Here is a 23,567-nt window from a genome sequence, read left to right as displayed (position 1 = left end):
GTTGTTGGTTTCCCTTTTTTTTTTTTGGGGGGGGGGGGGTTGGTACGCTTATCCTCATCCAAAATTTTCCAAGTTACTTGTAAAAGCTACTCCCAAAGTGATGAAACTTCAGAGAAGTTGCCGGCAGGGCAGGCAATAGGTTTTGTTCTCTCATCAAGGCTGCCAACTTTACCCAAGAAAATGCCAGTGAGTTGGGTGGGATTGGAAGCCTCTGGGGACAGACATCATGTTTTCACCTCAACAGTCAGGAATGAAAGCCATCTATGAGTTGGAAAAAAAGGGGGAGGGGGGCACAGTTTGAGCCCCACAGAGAATGGAGAGAACCAAATAACAGTTCTTTATCAGGCAGATCTATAGGTTAAAAAAAAAACTCCCCCAACATGAGGAAACCAATTCAACAGAAAGAACCTTTTAAACTTTTATTAGTAGTTGTTTCCGAAGAATCAAAATAGTTATTAGCAAATTACTTTAGATTCATCAAGACTGCATTTTTTTGTATTTAGAGCTTTAACAATGTACAACATAATACAAAATAAACCAAAGAGAGGGATTTCTATTCCTAGATGTTATCAGATGTATCATTCTAAAGTAGTGAATCTATACCAAGAATGATGCAGAAAATAAAACTGAAACGAATTTGTGAGTATGGGCTGGGCCAATGGATTGTGAACTCATTCCCCCAAACCCATTTGAAAGTGCTTGCAAAGAGTTTCTTGTTTCACACTGAATATTAAAATGTCAATTGAATAGTTTCCTAGAATTGGAGGCTTTAGTCAAGGGCCAGTTAGATGCCCTGCTCCCACAAGATCCAGGATTCAGCCAAGACTTGAGAGTGGGTAAGTAGAATTGCTGCCTGGCAGAAAGGGCAGAACAGATCCCAAACTCAATGGCATTCTTCATGCCTTCAAAAGTTTAGGAACCAGTGTTACACTAAGTTAGAATCTAACATGGAGCTCATTTTTAAGAGGAAAAAAAAAAGTAAAATCAAATAAACACCCTAAAAACCCTTTCCATTGCACTAGACATGGATTCAGTTTAGCCAGTCTTAACAGTGAGGGATGGGTGAGGGTTGAATATACAACATTCAAAGCAGCACTGACAACCTAAGAGTCTCTTCCCTCCACAACACCCACGGATCCCGTACCCATGGCAAGGGTGAGAACACACCTACAAAGTTTGGTCTTGAATATATGTACAGCCCCCCAGAATCACCAGGGCCAAGCTGGGAAGGGCACTTCTTAAAATACAAATAAAATTGGATGGGTGGAGTGGGGGCAGGACTGATTCAAGGTTCCAACATTCCTAGAGCTTTACCATCCTCCTCCCCATCTCCCACAGATCAATGTGTGGTGATAGGTCTCCCCAAGGTACAGGAAGTAGTACCTCTTCCTGTCTCTTCCCCTCCCACCCCCAACAACAACATCAACAAACCCAAACAACATTCTCTCTTCTTCCTAAGGAGGGTGGGAAGCCACCAGAGGGGGCGGGGGGCCTCCAGGGACTGATGGGAATACGTGGGGCCTCCCAGAGGAAGAGATGCTCCATGGCAGGGTTGATGGAGGTGGGCAGGGGGCCTGTTCTCAGCTGGCTCCTGCCCGAGCCATAAGGTCTTCCAATGCATTGTCCTGATCATTGTTGTGTAATAATAAAACTTCCTTAATGTCTTTCAGTTCAAAGCCCATTTCCTTAAATTTGCTCATTAACTGAAGAAATTCTGTTGTCTGAAAGAGAAATGGGAGAAGGGAGGAAAAATGAAGGTTAAGAGAGCCCAACAACATATCCCAGAGGGAGCATCAAAATAAGCTCTGGAAGTACATCTTTGTTTATGGGACAAAGTCAGGGAGGTGACATCACCTAAAAGTTCCAGCAGATTCTGTAACTCCAGTTAAAGCCAGGCAGGTAAAGGAGCTTCAAAAGTACGAGTGGTTAGACTCGGGAGGGTGGCCAAAGCTAGCCCAAGTTCATCATCTCCCTTAGCTACCAAGGTCAACATCCTTCTGAGGCTCTCCTACAACTTGTAGGCCCCAGTCGTAAAGACACACAACATAGATGAGGCTCATGCTTGTAGATAGCCACAAACTCTTGCTACTGGGACATTTCTCAGAATACCTGGCAAGGAGCAGTCTAGGATAAAGGCAGTTTCCCAGTCTCCTTCGAGCCTTTTCAGTCACCCACACCACCCCCAAATCAGCTGCAGCTCTCCCTTTTGATCTCAGCTCTGCCCAAGTCTACCGGCCAAGAAATTTCATTTTTCAACCTTGGGGAGCAACATAATCCTCAGTTCTGTCATGACAGAAACATAACTTGCTAGAGGGAAGCTTCAGGGAAGGACTGAGGTGTCTTTCTTATACCTGGCCTTATCTACCCCATCAACCCTTTGGCAAACCATTGATTCCCGGTCTCCAACTGCCAGAGACTGTCTCCGAAGAGGAAGAAAAGTAGCGAGAAGGTCAGATTTCAAGGACTGTAGTGGTTGGGACTATAATAAAATGAATTCCAGGAATTCCTAGTTCCTGGGAAGACCCATCTAACATTTCTCTACTGGACTCTTTATCTCTGCCCCAAATCCCACAAACTGGCAGTCTCACCTTTTCCTCTGAACATTGGTACATTTCCAAAGCTTCTTCTACCAGAATGGGGTCAAAGCCCTTTTCACAGAGCTGTCCATGTGCAAACAAATAGTCAAGAACCTAAAAAAGCAACAAACAGTCAATTCTTCGCCTTCAGCAGACCTTGAGGTTTTGCAATCATTCAGTACAGCTTCATATAAACAACTCAATCCAGTCTGTGAGTTCCCAAAAGAAGCACAGAAAACAAAGTAGGGAGTATGAAAGTTCAATACACACCTCTAACCAACATAAATTTAAAGAGTAGCTTTACTGGAGGAAGTAGCTGTGATCACTAAAGAAAATTAGCACTAACTGGAGCCTTGCTCAACTGGAAACATGAACCGATCTGTCACAGCATTGGTCATCACAACCACTTCCTGAGGAGTATTTCCCATAAACCAATGCATATTTTGATGAGGCTGGAAGTGGAATGGAGTTGCTGGTACCTATCTGCATCCTGACTAGCTGTATCCTACTTATATTTTCCTAGGTTCTGGAGTTAGGTCTCCTATAAACCTCTGGAGGGTTTGAGGAGGGGTGGGGAGGAAAGAGTGAGGGAGAAAGGGGGAGATGGAGGTGAAGAACCTGCCTGTTGTGGTTCCAGACAGAGCAGTGACAGAAGACCAGTTAATAGGGACCCTGCCATCTGCAAGGACAGTCCTACCCACTTCCCTTTCCCTTTCCTATGCTCCAGCCTCTCACCTGCTCTATATTTTCTCCTTTCTTCTTCATGGCTTTCAAGACACTATCATAGGAGTAGCCCATGTTAACCACAGTCTCCACACACTGCCGCTCGCTGGGGGACAGTGCTTGCAGATCCGAATAAGTTGGTGTACTTGAACCCTGGGGACAGCTGGGGGTGTTGGGCACTTGCGTTGTCCTGACATCGTGAGGCGTGACCTGGTGGTGGAGACACATGCAGGGTTAAGCTACATCAACACTGGGCAAAGAGAAGGACATAAAAGGGAGGCCATGCTCTACCCTTACCCCAAAACCCATGACCGTCTGCAGTTAACTGCAGTGCCAGCTCAGGGGAAAGGACCAATCTGTACAGCTGAATCCAACCAAGAGAAGGCAGATGGTTGAAGTGGAAAACTTCAGTTTCATGCTGAGCTAACTTATCCTATCCTAGGGACTGCGAATGAGACAAAGTAACAGGGAAGAAATCATAGGATCATAAAAGTGTATTTATAGCGAAAACACATCTTAGTGGTGAACTTTCCCAAAATGCAGATTTTTAAAATTCTGTTAGTCAACTGGCTCCTATGTTCAAGTGATCAAACACTATTTCGAGTTGACAGTGGTTTTAAAATGAACAATATTATCAAATATTTGCTCCCTGGCATCCAAATTTTTTTTCAAACTGTAGTTTATTAAAGACTGACACAGAATTTTCAGGTAAAAAGTTTGAGGCCCCAAAGTGATTAACTGGAACAAGAACTATATTGACTAAGAACTGGAAAGGACCTCAGCAGCAGCCATCTAATCCAACAATACAAGAAAGTAATCCTCACTATAGCACACTCAACAAGTGGTTCTTGAGTCTCTGCTCAAAAAACCTCCAAGAGAGAACCCAGCACTTCTCTAACACAACACATTCAACTTTTAATACTTCTCTGCAATCAATTTTTTGAGAAATTGAGCCTAAATTTGCCTCATTAAAGTTTCTACCCACTACTCCAAATTCTGTCCTTAGAGAACAAAAAGAATAAATCTAGTCCCTTTCTCTACATTACAACCCTTCAGATATTTGAGGACAGTGATTGTGCCCTTCTCCATCCCCAAGTTTTCTCTTCAAGTTAAAACTCTCCAGTTCCTTTGCTAGGGCAAAAAAGATGCCAACACCTGGCTAATTTCTTACTGGCTCCTAAAACAACCTCTGTCCCAATTTGTACACGTACAACTCCAGCTGAAGATGAGGCAAATCTCTCAGGATGAAGATTCCCAGATTTCAAAAAAGAGCATCACTCCATTAACTTAAGTCACACAGACACACAGAAGACTGTTATCTCAGAACTCATGTTTAGCCCTAGAAAGACTGGTCTGGCCCACAACAAACTTGAGCAATGGGACTAGGGAATGGAGTAGTGTTCTATCTAGCAGGGACTAGACTATGAGCTCCTCAGACTCTGATTCTGTTCTACTCCCTGGCAGGACCTCAAGGCCCCGGGAAATAACTGGTGTTCTCTGTGCTCTGTCCATTTAGACTATCCATGACTTTCATGTACACAAGAAGGATAGCTCAATAACCAGTATTTTATGCTGACTTAATACAATTTATTCCTTCATAAAACATTTATTGTATTGTATGCAAAGATTATTGTATTGTATGCTACATGAAAGAGGAAAGACGTGTAGCCAGTTCTACCTGTAGAGGAATTTTTCATGACTACGCGCCAACAACATCCCCCTGTCTCTGGTTCTGTTAAGGATAATGACCCTCATCCACAGATATAATTACTTAAAAGTCTCATTCGTGGGACAAGTATCTACTACCTTAAACATACAATATCCATCTAGAAAAAAAATACAAATCCCTCTAGAAAAACTTAGGAGTCTCCTTTAAGATGCTTCTCCTTCAATAACCTACTTTCATCCTAAATGCCCCTCCTCCCCTTTTTTTTTTTAAACTCTTACCTTCCATCTTAGAATCTCTACTGTGTATTGGTTCCAAGGCAAAAAAAAAAAAGGGGGGGGGGGCTAAGCAATGAGGGTTAAGTGACTTGCCCAGGGTCACACAGCTAGGAAGTGTGTGAGGCAAGATTTGAACCTAGGACTTCCCTTCTCTGGGTCTGGCTTCTCAATCCACTGAAACACCCAGCTGCCCTGCCCCACCTCCTTTTTATGCCATCCTACCAAAAGCAAATAAAGGAGCAGATATATATAGTTTGAATTTTCATTCCCTCCTTCAGCCTAATTCGGTAAATGCCTTCATGAGATCAGACAGTATCTCTCACCAATGTGACCTGAAGTACTACCTCAAAATGCTTGGTTTAACTTTATTAACTAGGAGGAAAAAAATTCTGGTAATGGCAATTCTTTTGAAGGAGGATCAAGGACTATAGACAGCACATACCAAATGAACCATTACTATATGGAAAAACACATTTCTCAACTGTTCCTTTTATTCCTGAATCACAAAGACTTGGTGCTAAAAAAAAACCCAAATAAACTTCTGAGGTCAACCTAAGTTAATATTTTGGCAGCTGGAACTATGACTACTCATGACTGCAGGTCTCATATATGTCTCAAACTCTTGTCCAATACAAGTCACTATCTTTTCTTCTCAATCTCATTTTTCTTCCAACTTTATTTCTCTCTAGGATGTCTTTCCAGACATTCAGGTTCACAAAGCTGCTGTGGGTTCAGTTCTCAAATTCCTATTCCTCATGTCATACCTGATCAGCTACCAAATCTTGTCATTTCCACCAACCCAACCTGTTTCTCATCTATCTCTTTCTCAATCTCAAACAGCTACTATCTTTGAGTGTGACTGGAATATTTAAGTTCCTCTGCTTCAAGTCTCTCACTGTTCTAATCCATCTTCCACACATCTGCCAAAGTGGTTTTCCTAAAGTATAATCAACAGGTAGTTTATTAAGCACCTACTTCTTGCAAGGCATTGTGCTAAGTTCTAAGAGTAAAACCCCTGCACATAAAAGTTCTATTGTTCTACCAAGGGATAGAACATGTGCATATACCAATATATACAAAATGAAGAGAAAGTAATTATATGAAAGAGAAGGCACTAGAAGCTAAAACATTTCAAGAAAGTCTTCTTGTAGAAGATACTTGAAATTTCAAAGAAAAATAAGAGTTCCAAAAAGCAGAGGTGAAAAGAAAAGTACTCCAGGAATAAGAGACACCCAATACAAAGGCACAGAGAAAGGCTGGAGTGTTATGGGTAAAAGGGGGGAGGGGAGAAGGGCCCACTAAAAAGACAGAAAAAAGACCAAGCTGTTAAGTGCTTTAAGTACCAAATTTAGAAGTTTATTTGATCGTAGAGGAGATAAGCCAATAGAGTTTACTGAAGAGGTATAAAGGGTAACATGGTCATACTAGCACTATATAACTATATAACACATAACTACTTTGGTGGTTATGCAGAGGACAGATTGGAGTAGGGAAAGATTTGATACAGGAAAACTAATATTCCAGACAAGAATCCCAAAATATGGTAGTGTCTGTAAATAGAGAAAAGGGAAATGTAAAATAAAGAGATTCTCAAAGTTATCAATAAGCACATGAAAAAGTATATTCTAAGTCTCTCATAATTAGAGAAATGCAAATCAAAACAACACTGAAGTACCACCTAGCAGATTGACCAAAATGACAGTAAAGGAAAATAATAAACGTTAGGGAGATTGTGGCAAAATCAGGACTCTAATGCATTGCTGGTGGAATTGTAAATTGATCCAGCCATTCTGGAAGGCAATTTGCAACTATCCCCAAAGGGCTTTAAAAGACTGCCCACCCTTTGATCCAGCCACATCACTACTAGATTTGTACCCTAAAGAGATAATAATAAAAATATTCGTACAAAAATATTCATGGCTGTGCTTTGTGGTGGCAAAAAATTGGAAAATGGGGGTGGGGAGGTGTCCCTCAATTTGGGGAATGGCTGAACAAATTGTGGAATATGATGGTAATAGAATACTATTGTGTTGTAAGGAATGATGAACTGGATGATTTCTATATAACTCGAAGAACCTCCAGGAACTGATGCAAGAGAACATGAAACACTGTGGAACACTACAATGGACTTTGCTAATACAAGACAATCCCAAGGGACTTATGTGAAAGAATATTATCCACATTGATAGAAAAAACTGTGGGAGTAGAAACCCAGAAGAAAAAACAAATAACTTATCATTTATTTATATGGGTAGATGATTTGGTTTTAAAAGATTGCTCTATTGCAAAAATGAATAATATGGAAATAGGTATAAGTGATAACATTTGTATAATCCAGTAGAAATCCTTATTGGATCCAGGAGGGGAAAAGGTAGAAGGGAAGGAAAGAAAATGAAATATGTAAACACAGGAAAATATTTTTCAATTTATTTAATTCATGGAAAAACATGCTAAAAATTTTTAATTAAAAAAAATTTTTTAAAGATTCTCTGGAAATAGAAATTATACGATTTGGCAAGAGAATGAATATTGGGGTGAAAATGAGGAAACCAAAACATAAAGGTTGTGAACCTGGGAGATCCTGACAGTAACAGGGAAATTTTAAATAAGGGTGGTACTAGGGGGAAGTGTAACAAGTTCTGTGCTGGACATGTCAAGTTTAAGGTATCTCCAGGATATCAAATCTGAAAGGTCCAACAGGCAGCTTGTAGGGGACTAGAGACTGAAATGCTTGGTTCTGATATATATATATATCTCTGAAGATCATATCCAGATATGACCAAGTGAGCGTGTATAGAGAAAAGAAATGAGGGGCCCAGGGATGGCCAATACACTCAAAATTAGGGAGCATGATGTGATGAAGATCCAACAAGACACACTGGATGGGTCAGTCTGACCAAGAAGGAAGAAAACCAAAAGAACAGTATTACAAAATGTAGTTTTCGAGATTGTGGTCAACAGTGCCAAATGTGGCAGGGAAATTAAGACACTAGATTGGATTATTAATTGATGATTGGAAAATTTAGAGAAAGTAATTTCAACTAAATGACAGCACCATAAGCCAGATAAAAAGGGGGTTAGAAAAAGAAAGCAAAGGAAGTGGAGGCAATGAATGTATACAGCTTTTTCCAAGGATTCTGGCTGAGAAAGAGGAGGGAAAGATACAGGATGATAGCTAATGGAAGCAACAGATTTTCTAAAGATTGTTTAAAGATAGAGGAAACCACTTAGACATGTCTGAAGGCAGCAACAAAAAGTCAAGCAGAAATAAGGATCAGAAAGAGGTGAAGAATGATAGCAAGGGGAATTGCTAAAGATAGGATGGGATAAAGGCTCAATTTTAACACAGAAATCCATCTCTTCATCAGGACATAGTGAGGCCGTGAAAAAAAAAAAAAAAAAGAGGGAACATGACAAGTGGCCATCTCATTCCTTTACCCAAGAAACTCCAGTGACTCCCAATTATCTCTAGAATCAAATATGTCATTTAAAGTCCTTTAAGCACACATTTCTAGTTCAAAATTAGTAAGACTTTATTCTATTAAATATTTTCCTTGTTGATAGCCTCAATCCAGAATAGGCCTGAATCAGAATAGTGGTCAAGGTTAACACAAAACTGAGAATGAAATCGACTCCAAATGCTATCATCCTCACAAACCATCATATCCCTTCTTAATGTCATCCCTACATACTCAAAACTAATTCCTGTAGACTTATAAGAAAGAACGCTATCCAGATCCAGAGAAAGAACTGTGAGAGCAGAAATACAGAAGAAAAACAAATGCTTCATCATGTGGGTCGATGGGGATATGATTGGGGGTGTAGATTCTAAACGATCACATTAGTGCAAATACTAATAATATAGAAATGGGTCTTGATCAATGACACATGTAAAACCCAGTGGAATTGCTCACTGGCTACAGGAGGAGGTGGGAGGAGGGAAGGGAAAGAACATGATTCATGGAAAACATGACTTCCATGGAAAACCATGGAAAAATATTCTAAATCAATTAAATAAATAAATTTTTTTAAAAACCTAATTCCTGTGGTTCCTTACTTTCACAGGAAAGGTAGAGGTAGAAAAGTGTTCATTTATTCATCTTTTTTGGGCCTTGTCTTAAAAAAAAAAAATCAAAAAAATCTCACCGTCAGCACTGTATTTGGAGGTGATGACTCTTCTGTACATACTGACAAAACAGACAAGGAAGGCAGCTGGGATGAGGGGGATAGTGCTGGTGTCTCCTTGCCACTGTCCAAATTTAAAGCTGAAAGTCCCACCCCAAGGTATCCATTGAGTTCACTAGCATTGTTCTGGGAACAGGGCTTTAAAGAATTCAAGAAAGTGCCATTGCGGAGGCAGGTGGTGCTGTGAAAAGTGCTTGTGAGTTTTGCTGTCTTCTGCTCACTGTCATCTGAGTCAAGTTTGGGGAAGGAAAGAGACTTGATATTGCTCACAGCAGTGATAGGTGGGAGGGACACTTTGGAAGACAGTGACATCTTTTCACAATTGCCTAACTGTGGTAAAGTAATAAAGCCATTGGGTTTGTGAAGGGGCTTGAAATCCAGTGCAGCCCGTTCCAGAGATGCCAAGACTTCCTGGTCCTGCAACACAGACCCAGACCCTCCTTTGGGTAAGTTATTATCTAGGATCTGGGCCACAATAGGCCCAGTTGTACCAACAAGAATGTTTCTCAGTTCTTCCTTTTCATCAATAGTTTTTAATTCCATGTTATCAAATGGGTCCTCTTCACATTCAAAGTCAGCGGGATTGAAGTCTGCCTTTGTATGGGGGGGGCTGAGAACGTTCTGTTTTATGGCACTGCTGTTGACACGGGTTGGGGTGAGAATGTTGTTGTGCTGTAAGCTGGCAAGGATGGGGTTAATGGGAGGTGGCATTGTGGTTGGGCAATGTGTTTTTGAGAAACCCATTTTGCTGTCACCCTCTGGGCCACTTTTGGAATTCACTTTGGCTTCTGTTTCTTCAGCCTTTTGCTCAGCTTCTCGTTGAGCTTCTTGGATTTTCTTAAGTTCTTCTGCCCACTCGATTGTTTTTCTTTCCAAGGAAAAGTCATACTGCAAAACATTTACATATAAGATGAGAAAGACATCAAAACTATATGTATATCATTTTTTCATACTTCAGACACGGTTTTAAAGTGACAGCTTTGGTACGAACACTCCCTCATCCATTCTTTCCTTTCAAATAGTATGTGATACCTGGATTGGTGATGTAAAAGCAAGATTAATTTCTTTTCTCTATACAGATTATGACATCAAATCCTAAATAATTTTTGTATTCTTTCCAGAAAATCTTACTATAAAGAAACCACAAGAACTCTACTGTTATTATATACCATAAAATAGTCTCACTGTTAACCCAAAACACTGTGCCTGTTCACAATACTTCCCCTCAATGGAAAAAATTCCACATTTCTTTATCTGCCCTTTGAGGCCTAGATCAGGTTTAATACATGTCTTCCATAAAGTCTTCCAAACTCCCTAACTCATATGTATAATCATCTCCTTCTTTGAACTTACTGTCTGTACCACTTATCTGTCACTTAACACATGCAGTTTTAGATTGCAATTTGCTTTTTTTTTTGTATACCCCCCAAATCGGGCAGCGGAAAGAGTGTTGAACTAGTGAAAAGACCAGTGTTTGAATCTACTACTTCTGACAGTTTTGACCTTGGTCAACACACCTAACCTCCAATAAAATCAAGGACCTCTTAAGTTTCTTTTAGGTGTAAGTTTATAATTCCTGAGTCTTGTGCCTCCTACTAGAATTGAAGATCTTCAAGAGCACAAACGATAATTTATTTCCTAGTATCTCCAACATCGGTCAGATAATACATGTTCAACAAAATAAAGAGTATCTACTGTTGATGCTAATCAGTCCACCTCTAAAAAATATAGATCTTACTTTTACCTAAAAAAAATTCATGTATACAGATCAAAATTTTTAAATAAACCTAAAAGTAATTATTCATATCACAAATGGACTTACTTCAGGGTTCTCTTCAACACAAAGGTCTACTATTTTGGGTTCCAAAGATTAAATTCACAAATGATTTTTCAAGAAAACATGTTATGTGAATTGGAGGAATTCCAGGAGTTGATGCAGAGTGAAAGGAGCAGAACCAGGAGAACGTTATACACAGAGACTGATACACTGTGGTACAATTGAACGTAATGGACTTCTCTACTAGCAGCAATGCAGTGATCCAGGTCATTTCTGAGGGATTTATGAGAAAGAACACTATCCACATTTAGAGAAAGAACCTCTGGGAGCAGAAACACAGAAGAAAAACAGCTGCTTGATCACATGGTTCGATGGGAGATATGATTGGGTATAGATATAGACTCTAAATCACCCTAGTACAAATATGAATATGGAAATAGGTCTTGATCAATCACACATGTAAAATCCACTGGAACTACTTGTTGGCTACAGGAGGGGGTGGGAGGAGGGGAAGGAAAGAATATGATCCATGTAACCATGGAAAAATAGCCTTAATTAATTAATTAGATAAGCTTAAATTTAAAAAATGATATGTAAGAGGTTTCCCTTGAATTATATATAATAAAAGTCAGTAATCTCCTCAGCAAACCAAGGCAAATGATTTGTGTCCACTACTGATACATCTTTAAGGTTAAAAAGGAAAAGGAAAACAGAAAGAGGATATTATGTCCTCAGGAAATGAAAGAGATTAAGGGATGCTCTCCCGGAATACTGGAACAAAGTACTAGAGTAACAGAGAACTGAACTGGTTCCTAAGCTGACTCTAGTATACGAAATACCACCTTGACTTTTTCAGATCTGAGAAAAGCTTGAACACAGATGAAGATATGTTCCCAAAACAGTATGTCTTTTATCTTGGGAAGAATCCTAAAACCCTAGCTAAAGAATTATATTTGACTTTATGTGTATTCATGACCCATATTACGGGTAGAATTAAAATTAGGCTTTAAATCTCTACTCACTGAAATGTGGCAAGTTGAATATTTTAAACACAATGACCAATTCTAAAACTTACAGGCTACCTATGAAATATAAAATAAATACTAAAACTAACCCTTCTTGGAAGCAATTTTGAACTTTGCAAACAAAAATGGCTAGAATGTCTATACCTTTTGACCCAAAAATTGACTAAGAGGCTTATACCCCCCAGGAGAGCATTGAGAAGAAGTCCCTATACACAAAAAAGGGGGAGCTAGGAGGTGGAGTAGATGGAGTACTGAGCCTGAAGTAAGATTTATCTAGGCAAGTCACTTAACCCTGTTTGCCTTAATTTCCTCAATCTTTAAAATGAACTGTAAAATGAAGGAAATGGCAAACCACTCCAGAATCTTTGCCAAGAGAACCTCAAATGGGGTCACAAAGACTGGAATATGACTAATATAACAACTGAATAACAACAAAAACACTAAAATATTTATAGCAGTACTTAGTGAGGTGGCAAAGAATTAGAAACAAATATAGGCCCATTTAAGTAGGGAATGGCTGAACAAATTGTAGTATGGTGATCCCCTCATAGTCTGAGCTCAGACAGATGTAAGACAGACATGCAGATAGGCTACAGGGCAATGGTTTCCTCTCTCTGCACATCATTTCTTCTGCTTGCACTTGGGAGATAGGGGAGCAGAGGTATGCATTTTCAGAGGTCACAGAGCCCAAACTAAGAGGCAGAGAGAAAGAGAGCACAATACTACACAGTAAAGTTAGCATAGGTGTTAAAAGTTAAAATAATAACCATCTGTGGTTTCAGTCATCCACCAGGGATCTTAAAACTGTAACATGCTGTACAATACTATATAATAACATACAATGAATTTCATTTGCAGTACTTAATGTTGGCAATGTCTTCCTAAGTGCTTATTTTATCAATTAAACTCTATTATATGTATATATGTACAAGAAAATCATGTTATATTTGAGGTCAGTAGGTGTTCCCTTATATCTGCACTTTTAAACATCCACGGTGGATCTTGGATATCCCCCAAAGATATGGAGGCCCTACTGTACCTTAATATAATGGAATATTACTATACTGTAAGAAATAAGTGACGAATACAGTTAAGTATGGAAAGACTGATCTGATATAGAGTAAAATGAAGTAGAGTCAAGAAAATAATACACAAAATTATTACAGTAATGTAAACAGAAAATACAAGTATAAAGCAATCAATAGTGAATGCTGCAAAATCACAAAGAAATAAGCATGGATCCAAAGAAAAGCCGTAAGACAACAACCCCATTCCCTTGTAGAGGTAGGAACTCCATGGATATAAACACATTCCACATATTTTCTCCCTTTTGATGTACTGATCACTTTTATGGGTTTTTTCTCTTTTGTTCTTTGCAATTTAAAAAAAATCCTTCCCATCTGTCTTAGAATGAATACTAAATATTGGTTTCCAAGGCAGAAGATCAGTAAGGGATAGGCAAATGGAATTAAATGACTTGCCCAGGATCACACAGCTAGAAAGTATCTGAAGGCCACATTTGAACTCAGGACTTCCTATCTCCAGGTCTGACTATCCACTGAGCCATCTAGCTGCCCCTTTATAAATAATTTTTAATATAGGAGGTAAATGGGAAGGGGTTGGGGTTGTTTTTTTAAAGATTTAAGTTTTTAAACTCAGTCTTCATTCATTTTCAGCAGAAAATAATCTGCCAGCACAAGTTTCTTAAAGTAGGTAATCTATGCACTGGGAAGTGACCCTAGAAAAATCCATGCTTAAGGAAAGACTCATGGCAAAAGAAGATCTAAAAAGATGAAAATATTTTCTAGGAAAATTATTGAATGACCCCAAAGTCTAAAGCCTCATCACTCCAATATACAATAAATATATATCACAAACTTTAAACTACAGTGGTACTATGGCAGTCTCAATTTTTCTCAAGTTCAAAAGCAATGAATTCAAATTAAACAAGTTTGTAATCACCTCCCCAAAAATGTAAATCCCCAAACTATCTTGCCATGCATCAGAAGTACAATAGTTTCTTTTCCTTTTAGTTAATAAAAGTAAGTAAAAATATTCTATCACTTTACTGAAACTCAATTGGGGAGAAAATAAAATACAGTGATTTAGTTTCTATTCCTCCCTTTCCCACAAACCCAAAATGGAGGGAAAAAAAGTATCTATGCAAGATAGGCAACATTACTTTTTTCCTAAAAACAAATGAACACAGACATTAAGTCAAACAGAAAATTGGTGTGGAAAACTGGGTAACTTGCAAATTTCAGGATGTAGCCTCCTATGGGGCAGGTTCTCTGTGTCTATTACAGTTTGTTTTGTCTCTTTATATAGGAAGATAACATTACTGACCCACAATCATCAAGGGACATGGTTCTGAAGTGCTTTCCCTTTAGTGAGGATTGGTTGCACTGATGTTTCCCTCTTGTTCCAGGCAGGTTAAGCTTACTATCTGTAGCCAAAAAACAGAGTAAAGCTAACTAGTATATACATGAATTGAATAATCATGTCCTCATTAGCACCTTGGTCTAATCCCAAGAGCTAACCAACTATATTTTGATAAAATAAATGAAGCACCACATCATGCACTTAAGTACTTAGCTAAGTACCACATAATGATGACTGAAAAACCACTGGATCAGGCTTGTAATTTTCTTCTCAAGTTAAATTAGTTAACAAAAACTAGTTTTATGGTTGTGCCTAGTATATTTAGTAAACATTTGTAGCTCTGCTGCTAATAAAGGGGCTATGCAACTCTAAGGGCAATTTGTCTTGTAGACAGACAATATTTATTTCTGTATTAAGTTGTCTTCTCCATTAGAATATAAGCTCCTTGAGGGCAGCAACTATTTCATTTCTGACTGTTACCCCAGCTCCCAGCACAGTGCTTACTACATATAGGTGAGTAATGAAAGTTTGCTGATTGACAAATAAAGGGAATTTTCATTTTCATCTTAAATGTATAAAATATTGAACAAATGAGATGATAAAGGTCTATCACTGAGGAAACTATAAGGTAAATTTACTTCCCTTTCTGATTCCTAAAACCTGTGCCTCAAAGAGGAACCGAAGGGAAATGAAAACTCTTATTTCAGAATCACACTGCTCAATTCTCCCAATGAGACCATTTACTATTAGCTTTAGTTGGTAATAATGAAATGAATGAGGCCTATTTTACAGAAAAAGTATTATGGTACCAAGATTAACAAATGAAAACTCTTTTATAATCAAGTTGTTGCTTCCAAAACAAATTAAAAACGCATGTGGGGGGGGGCAGCTGGGTAGCTCAGTGGATTGAGAGCCAAGCCTAGAGACAGGAGGTCCTGGGTTCAAATCCAGCCTCAGACACTTCCCAGCTATGTGACCCTGGGCAAATCACTTGACCCCCATTGCCCACCCTTACCACTCTTCCACCTATGAGCCAATACACAGAAGTTAAGGGTTTAAAAAAAAATGCATGTGTGTACACAGACACACACAACTTCTTTCATAAATGGGAGGGGAAAAGTATTTAGATGGTCAATATTGGTATTTAACCTCTTTAATATCAGTTTATAAAATTTAACTGAAAGACTGCTAAAATAGTTGTTAAGAACCTAGATTAATGGGAACATGGACTGGAAAGGACTTTAGAGAAGATTTCCCTGCTTCATTTTACATATAAGGAAACTCTGGCCCAGAAATTCAGGAAATAATTGCTCAAGATCACACAGATCATTTGAACACAGTTAACATAGCCCTAAAGGTAGAAGGGATCTCAAAGGCTATCTAATTTTACAAAAAAGAAAACAAAGGTCTAGGAAGGTCAAATGATTTGCCCAAAGTTACCCAGGAAGTAAACATCAAAGATGGGATTTGGATGAAAGAACGACTCTTTCCACCATTCTATGTCATTCACATTCAATATCCAATACTTTCTTGCTAACTGAAACAAACAATTTTACATTTTTATACCATCTCAAGCTTCAATGGAAAGGAAGCTGAGAAATTTGTTTTCTGCCTCCACCTGCCTTCATCCACAAGTAGAGCAGTTAACTCTATCTTAAGTAAGCAATTTGTCTATCTATGTAATACAAAAAAGGAGATGTGAAATAAACACTCTGGAATGTCACTACTATTATATTTTACTCAATGGAAAAGTTCTGTTACGGTTTTTTTCTTAGCTTAAATTCAAAAATTATACTGAGATATAATCACGTTATACTCTTGTTCAAACATCTAGAATTGCGCCAAACTGCATTCCCCATCAACTTCTCCCAAACTGGCACTGTTTTCTCACCTCTGACATAGTTCTTATTCTTATCTGTACTTTTTAAAATGTTGTTCTTTCCTCCCCTGTCCTCCTCTAAAACTTCACTTCTTTATAGGTTAAGATTTGAAACCTTTATCCTCTGACTATTTATCTATTATAATATTGTGGTGCCCTCTACAGTACTATGTACATCAGTGGTTCCCAAACTTTTTTGGTCTACCAGCCCCTTTCCAGAAAAAATATTACTTAGTGCCCCCTGTCACATACTATCACCGCCCCCAAATACACCTGTAGCCATCACTGTATCCCCTGGATCGCTGCAGCATCCACCAGGGGGCAGTGGCACCCACTTTGGGAATCACTGATGTACATAAACAGTGATGATGGTACAAATATCAAAGCTTTTTTTTTTTTTTTTTAATTAAAGGAAAAGCACTGGCCTAAAAGTTAGAACATTTAAGTTCCAGTCTTCATTCTATTATTTATGTAACCTTAAGCAATTAACGTATCAATGAATTTTTCATAAATATCTTCCCAATGAAACTGGAAGCCTGATATGTATCTAAAGCAAACCATACCCTAGGCACATATTTCTCAACAGAATGACTAGCTCAGGTTCAAATCTAGGCTTTATAGAATAATAAAAATTTCTATTTTGTAAAGCATATGACGATTATAAATACATTTTTGTGAGCCTCATAACTACCTTAGGAGAAAGGATGCACAAGTATTACTATCAACATTTTATAAAATTAAGTTTTAAAGAGAAATTAAATTATTTGCCTGAGGCCACCTAACTACTCAATGGTAAAGTTAGAATTTATTATTAAGTACACTTGGATAAAGATAGGGAAAATGCAGACTGAAAGAGACGAGGTGTTTATAACCCTTCACATCAAATGTAGGGGATCCAGTATCTACTTCTTGAAACTTGGAACAATTATAAAGAGCTGAATTTAACTGAAAGCTAAAAAGTACTTACAATTATGGCAGAAATAAGCAAAACTTTCCCATTTTGTCATATAATATTAAAAAATTTAAATCTTGAAACCCAGCAAAATATACCAAAAAGAAATACTTACTTGTGTTTCCCTGACAGCTTGTAAACAATCAGGCAAGGAGAATCCAATAGGCAGACCAACTTTAGCTGGTGTTTTGAATTTGTCTCCTATCTTAAATGGGACATCATCAAGGTAACTGAAAGTCCCTACAATGAAAAATAAAGTAAAAAAATTTAATTCATTTCCTCTGCCATTATGTCATCTGTGTTCATCAAAAGCAAATTAATTCTTGATTATTCAAAGATTATTTCTGACCAGAAGCTACAGTTTAAAGAGACTACCATTTATTTTAATATCTCTCCTTGACTGACTGCTCTCTCTGTTCCAAATTTCTAAGCAAAGCAAGAGCCAAAGCTTTTCTCAAAATTCCAAATTATATCTATATCTAATCAATGGGGATCTTATCTTCAGTAGGTACTGGACTCACAAAAGAAAATCCCCTAACTAAAGGCTACACCATTCTAGTTGAAATCAAGTTTATACAACGAAACATCAGAAAGGGCACCATATTTATTTCTGGTACAAACGTAGATTTTTCAAAGGCAAAGTAAGTTATAAGAAGGGAAAGACAAAGTAAAATCATGGGAATAAATGCAAAAATCATTGAAGATATGAAGTATCACTGGACTCACTATAGACTATTTCTCAGGGTTGGTTTGGTTTCTGATGACTGTAAGTTAAACTAGAGCACATTTTGTAAATTCTACCTGACCTGCTACTTTCGAAGACCTTTTTCTGGGGACTGGTATGTTGTTCCTGCTGAATGTTAGGAGGATACAACCTAAATCAACAATACATGTTAAATACAAAAGGTCACAAAAGCACAAACTTCTTGTAAATAACACCCCAAAAAGAAGCAATCTAGTACCTCCTTCACTGATTTTTAAGCCTCAACTAAATATTACTACCACTGGCTGGCTGGCTGGCTAGCTGAACAAACATTCATCAGTCAGAGCAGAAAAGTTTTAACTTAAAAGACAAAGTTAAAATTTACCACAGGTTTTAAGGATCTTTTCCCTTTCCTAGATATAGAATGATAATGTTTTTAGTCAACTGAGCCTGCGAGATGCAAGGAAATTTTAATAATTTTAAAAGAGATAAATCAACCAATCAGAAAACCACAAATATGTGCTAGTTTCCATCACAGGTTGACAATGTCACTAAACAAATGATAATTTTATTTGGCTTACTTTTCCAGATGAATGAATTTTATACCCCTTAATTCCCAGCAGTCAGTAGTATACTAAACAAACCAGAAACCATGTAATTCTTTGGAGTTGCTGGGAGTTTGGGGGGCATAGAAATATATGACAAGCTAATGAGTATGAAATATGCTGAAATAAATGTCTCTAAAATTTAACACAACTATAAGGATTTATCAAACTCGTTCTGCCATGTCTCAGGTTGCCTATTTGAAAATATCATAAAATTGCCATATCCCCTAAATAAGACTCTAATTTAGCTTTTTTAAATGAACATTATAAAACTGCCATTAGGCAAAAATGTTGATGGATACTTTTTTTATTTCAATATTTAATTAAATTGTTTTTTAAAATATGTGAATTTATTTCTCTAACTTAATAAAAAGAACTGAAGAGATTACAGTATCTGAGGTCATCCATCTGAATATTCATTCTGATAATAGAGTGGTATAAAAAACTAGGTATAAAAAATCTGAGCTAGGAATTTCCTTTTTTTGCCTAAAATCATTTCTAAGAGCTTTTCTTAGGATTTTTCTCTTTCCTGATAAAAAGCAAACTGGGCAGAAGCAAAATTATGGCTGAGATTTACATTTTGATGGTGTCTGCTTAACTGAAGTTTTCTTTTTTTCCTTTAGCATTTAAATAGACTGGAGATAAATCAGACTTATTTGAAATTACATGCCATGAGGCAGCATGAGATAGTGGAAAGACACTAGACTTCTGGAACAAAAGGACCTGGTTTAAATTCCAATTATGCTACCTACTTGAATCTTTTTTTTTTTAAACCTTATCTTCTATCTTAGAATCAATACTGTGTATTGGTTCCAAGGTAGAAGAGTGGTAAGGCCTAGGCAACGGGGGGTTAAGTGACTTGCTCAGGGTCACAGAGCTGGGAAGTGTCCGAGGCCAGATTTGAACCTAGGACCTCTCAGCTCTAGGCCTGGCTCTCAATCCACTGAGCCACCTTAGCTGTCCCTATCAAGTTGAATGTTGAGCAAAATAAATTACTTCCAGTTTTCCTATTCTGAGGTTCATAGTTATGGCCCAAAGTTATATAATTATATTCTAAAGCACATAATGTAAGATTATGGTACGTAAGTCTCTCAGGTACAGTTTTCCTCATATGAAAAATGATGGAATTAAACTAAAAAACTTAAATCCGTATGGTCATAGCTCTGAATCTAATTTTTAAGAGGTGAAGACTCACCAATGAAAACAGTCCTTAAATCTATAAACCAGATGCCACCTGCAAAAGTGTGTGTGTGTGTGTGTGTGTGTGTGTACACGCGCGTGTGCGCGCGGGGAGGGGGCGGTTAGACCATTTGTTATACATGCAATGATCAGTATGGAGGAAATCTCAATACATGCAAAAACCAAAGGCAACAGAGATCGATACATCTTATAAACAGCTACCAGCAGGCAAATGGTATAGCATGTCAACTGAAAAGAAGTTTTTAATTACATACAAATTTTTAAACTATTTAGATTTCAGGACATATTCCTCTCAAGTTATAAAAATGAATTTTGAATTATGTAAATGCTTGGTAAAGGTAGTACAATAAAAAGCCAAGTACTTTTTCCAAACAGAAAAACCAGCATTTCTGACAACAATCCCCCATTACAAATATTCACTCTATTAACCTGAATAATTTCATTAACAGTCAGCATTAGGTCAAAATAGAGGACTAATAAAAATGCAAATCTAATGTTGCATCTGGTGATAACCCCTCAAAACCCCCATATGTATGAGAGAGGGAATCTGATCTCTTCTTATCCCTACATCTCAAAATCCCTTTCTTCTCTTAAAATAAAATACCACTTTCTACATTTAGCCTTTCTTGATTTTCCCCCCAACTGTTGGGTCTTACTCTCCCTCATTACTTCATATTTAATTATCTTATACTTATTCTGTACATATTTATACATGTACAAACTGTCTCCCTTAATAAAAGGCAAAATTTCTGAAAATAGATTTTCTTTCTTCTTTTTTTTTTTTTTCAAAGTGTATCTCATTGTTAGGGTCAGAAACGAATTTAGGGTTAGCACTACATGCGTTTAAAAATGCTTGCTGATTTCCAAGAAAGCTTGGAAAGGTTACATAGAAAACCTCAAGTTGCTCCTCTGGATTGCTTAAGCTGACAAAATAAAACCAGAATATGGATTATTTTCTCTTAGTTCTCATTTTATTTTCTCTACAGTTTCAATGAGATGAAAGCACTAAGTATAAAACTTAGCTTCTGTTGTTTTTGAAAGGTACAATACAAGTTTAAAGTTTTTACATTTACTAGGTTATCTTTCTTTACTCCCTTTTCCTTTTTCTATCGTCCATCATTGTTCTTTTTTGAGGTTGAATTGACCTAGGCTTACATATCCTAGCTAAGAGATCCAAAGGCAATTTCAAATATCTATCATTCTTTCTCTAGGCCTGACTTAACACTTACTTTTCAATCTCACTATAGTAATTCACTGAGTAATATGGTTTTTTTTTAATAGTAGGGAGTTAGAAGTACACCAATCTATTCATTTTACAAATGGCATAAAACAAGTTAAATGGCTTGCCCCAAATCACACAATATCAAGGTCCTCAACTCCAAATCCAGTACTCTTTCCAGCACTACATACTTTTTTCCTTTGAAAAGTATATTCCTAGACAACTTTATTCCCATTATAGAGGACAGCAAAATTGTCTCTACTGCTTTTCAAGTTTTAAGTCTTCCCCTTAAAAGTTGTAAAGTGTTAAGCAAATACTTTATACCACTATTAAACCCCTGGGTCCTTATCTACAAAATGAGGTTAATACAAAAAAATAATAAAAATATATTACCTACCTCACAGGTTTAATGAGGATCAAATAGATACTTATATGTAAAGCTCTCAGTAAATTATACAAGTTTAAAAGCCACTGTCATCATTATTAGCCATAATTAAGTAAACCAATGGCAAAATATTATGTAAGATACAAACTGGTAGTATGTTTCTATATAATTCTTTTGACATTTATTTAGCATAATTAGATAATCATTGACTTGATTATCAATTTAATCATTATTAAATCCAATTATTTTATTATTATTATTTTAATTTATTACTTTGATATATTAAAGCCCTAGAGTTAGGAAGACTAAATCCTCAGACACTTATTAACTTGTGTGATGTTGGAGTTTCCCTTGATTTTCTCATTAAATGGGAATAATAACAGCTCTCATCTCGCAGGGTTGTTATGAAAATCAAATATTACAATAATTGTTGTGTATTTAGCATAGTGCCTAGCACATAGCAAGTACTACATTAGTGTTAACTATTATTATGTTAATTTAATTATTTATTTTGCTTGCCATATCAGAACAGTATGAGATTTAAATGAGCGAAAATTCTTAATATAGGTGTACAGTGGGAAATAGTTTTATATTTGTAGTACTTATGAAGGAAAGCTGGAAAACTACTTGTGGATAAAACTACTCACTTAAAAAAAACAAGATTTATTGTTGAACATTGATCAAAAACATTTACTTCCACCTCTATGTCTAAGTTTCACATATTAAATGTCCAAAATTAAGTAGATATATTCTGAGGCATAAGAACAAAGATTCTGAGTGAATAAGTATCTGTAATTTGTTTTATGTTACTGGGTAACTTCCCATTTTTCAAACTATCTCTTTTAAAGAAAACAGAAAACTAAATTGAACTATACTGAATAATTACAAAATCTCTGACCAACTCAAGATAGAAATAAATATTCCACTTACCATGAAAATCTGAACCCGACTTCTTAGAAGCCATTTAGAATCTGAAAAACAATAATTAAGCATATTATACACACTTACATATATAAAAATAATAGGATATCTAAATACAGTTTGTAAGAAAAATTAAGACATCAAAAAGAAAGCAAATAGGAAAACAGAACAGATACAGAAGAAAATAAGTAAACCAGAAAAACAATATACACAATGACCACAGTGGAAATGGAAAGAACGGTAACAACAAAAATCTTATTATTTAATTATAATAACCAAGTCTGGCACCAAAGAAGAGATGTGAGAATGCACCTCCTTCCCTTCTTTGTAGAGATGGTGTGAAGTAATTATGGAGGTGCAACACAATATACATACCACTGGACTTGATTTTTGTTATTATTCAGTCATTTTAGTTATGTTCGACTCTGTGACTGTATTTGGTATTTTCTTAGCAAAAATGCTGGAATGGTTTGTTATTTCCTTCTCTAGTTTATTTTACAGATGAGGAAACTGGGACAAACAGAGTTTAGTGATGTGTCCAAGGTCATCTAGCTAGTAAGTATCTGAAACTAGACTTTAATTCAGGTCTTCCTGACTCCAGGCCTGGTAGTCTGTCCATTGTGCCATCTAGTTCCCCCTGGGATTTGACTGATACTGCCTGTTTTTTCTTCATATCTTTTCTTTTTTTATTCTTGAGAGAGGAGAGGATATATTGGGAAACAAAGGAGTTGTAAAACAAATCATCTCAATAAAAAGTGCTTTTTAAGAGCAAGAATGATTGGCATTGGGAGGAGACAAGAAGAGATGGATAAGATCAAGAGCAAAAGTAGTGGGGCTAGGAAAACCTTAACTATCAATAAATCAATAACCATTTATTAAGCACTTACTATTTATGAAGACACTACTAAACAATGGGAACACAAAAAAGACAAAAGATCCTGTTCTCAGGGACTATCAGTCTAAAGCGGGAGGCAATATTCAAACATCTTGTGTATAAACAAGGTAGAGATAGTATAAATTTGAAAGACTCAATAGAGGGAAAGCATGAGAATTGAGGGATTAAGAAAGGCTTTCTGTAGGCTAGGAACTTT

General features: G+C 37.0%; 1 protein-coding gene across 1 annotated transcript; it reads right to left on the bottom strand.

Annotated features, from left to right (window-relative positions):
• Nucleotides 1-405: 405 nt before the first annotated feature.
• On the bottom strand, nucleotides 406-22,530 carry UBAP1 (ubiquitin associated protein 1). Its single transcript, XM_044658643.1, has 6 exons — nucleotides 22,486-22,530; nucleotides 17,559-17,683; nucleotides 9,390-10,316; nucleotides 3,312-3,509; nucleotides 2,589-2,690; nucleotides 406-1,721 (listed from the first exon to the last, which is right to left on the bottom strand). The coding sequence occupies exons 1-6, from the start codon at nucleotides 22,517-22,519 to the stop codon at nucleotides 1,581-1,583; spliced, it is 1,527 nt and encodes a 508-aa protein (XP_044514578.1). The 5' UTR covers nucleotides 22,520-22,530; the 3' UTR covers nucleotides 406-1,580.
• Nucleotides 22,531-23,567: the final 1,037 nt, after the last annotated feature.

This window comes from Gracilinanus agilis, chromosome 1, assembly GCF_016433145.1.
Source record: "Gracilinanus agilis isolate LMUSP501 chromosome 1, AgileGrace, whole genome shotgun sequence".
Taxonomy (NCBI): Eukaryota; Metazoa; Chordata; class Mammalia; order Didelphimorphia; family Didelphidae; genus Gracilinanus; species Gracilinanus agilis.
The sequence above is the reverse complement of the archived record's forward strand: the minus strand, read 5'-3'. Positions and strand labels throughout refer to the sequence as shown.